The following is an 817-nucleotide window of genomic DNA, read 5'->3' on the forward strand; positions in this document are numbered from 1 at the left end:
AGGACTCACTCCTTTTGAAGATGTCATTGTGCCAGGTTATATGCCTGCTTCTGCAGGTTCCCAGGCAGAGCATCTGACAGAGTCCCAAAGCCTCTCAAAGCCCAGTATCTGGAAGAAGCACGTGTTCTTTCTCATGAGGATCGCTTCCCAAAGTACCTATGGGGACCAGTCTGGTGGATCTGCTTAAGGACATCCAGGGATAAGCAGGGCGGGAGCAGGGGTGTGCAGGGACCTCTGCCCCTGGCCTTGATGGCTCACAGCTGGGGCGGGGGAAAAGCAATCCAGGACACATAATATGCAACCTGCAATGTCACTTTTTATTGTGAACAAAAGCAGCCGTCTTGAATGGGAACAACACAGAGAACAACTGGCCATTTGGATGATTGTGTCACTTGGCCTACAAGTTAACCTTGGATTCTTGGTGGGTCAGACCTCCAACCAAAGTCAGAGGTATGATTATGGGTTGGTGACAGGGAAACAATAAGGGAGATGAAAAGCAGTAAGAGAGCCAGGGGCTCCTTTCAGGGCGTCGATTTGAAGGCTTCTCTTGGGATCTTGTCCTGGGTGTGAAGGGAAGGAGTTGGGATGTCAGAAGGGCCAGGAGCCCTGAGTTCCCTTCCCAGGCCACCCCAGCCTCTACCTTCCTGAAGGCTCAGAGGCATCCATCTTTCACTTACTTCATTCTCAGACCTCACCTGGAGCACCATGAAGCTCTCACCAGCTCTGCTGTAGTTCCATTCATTGTCCTCAAGGCACCTGGAGTGGGGCAAGAATGGGTGATCCTCGTCACCACCACGGGACAGACACACAGGCCACA

At 52.3% G+C, this 817-nt stretch overlaps 1 protein-coding gene across 1 annotated transcript; it reads right to left on the bottom strand.

The window, feature by feature from the left end:
• Nucleotides 1-296: 296 nt before the first annotated feature.
• On the bottom strand, nt 297-756 carry LOC102029253 (nuclear RNA export factor 2-like; the record flags this gene model as incomplete). The annotated part of the gene is given in 2 exon segments (XM_013510237.1): nt 297-560; nt 696-756. Coding segments are annotated over 2 exon segments (100 nt in total), but the record flags the coding sequence as incomplete, so codon positions are not given.
• Nucleotides 757-817: the final 61 nt, after the last annotated feature.

This window comes from Chinchilla lanigera, unplaced genomic scaffold, assembly GCF_000276665.1.
Source record: "Chinchilla lanigera isolate Chin_1 unplaced genomic scaffold, ChiLan1.0 scaffold01495, whole genome shotgun sequence".
Classification (NCBI taxonomy): domain Eukaryota; kingdom Metazoa; phylum Chordata; class Mammalia; order Rodentia; family Chinchillidae; genus Chinchilla; species Chinchilla lanigera.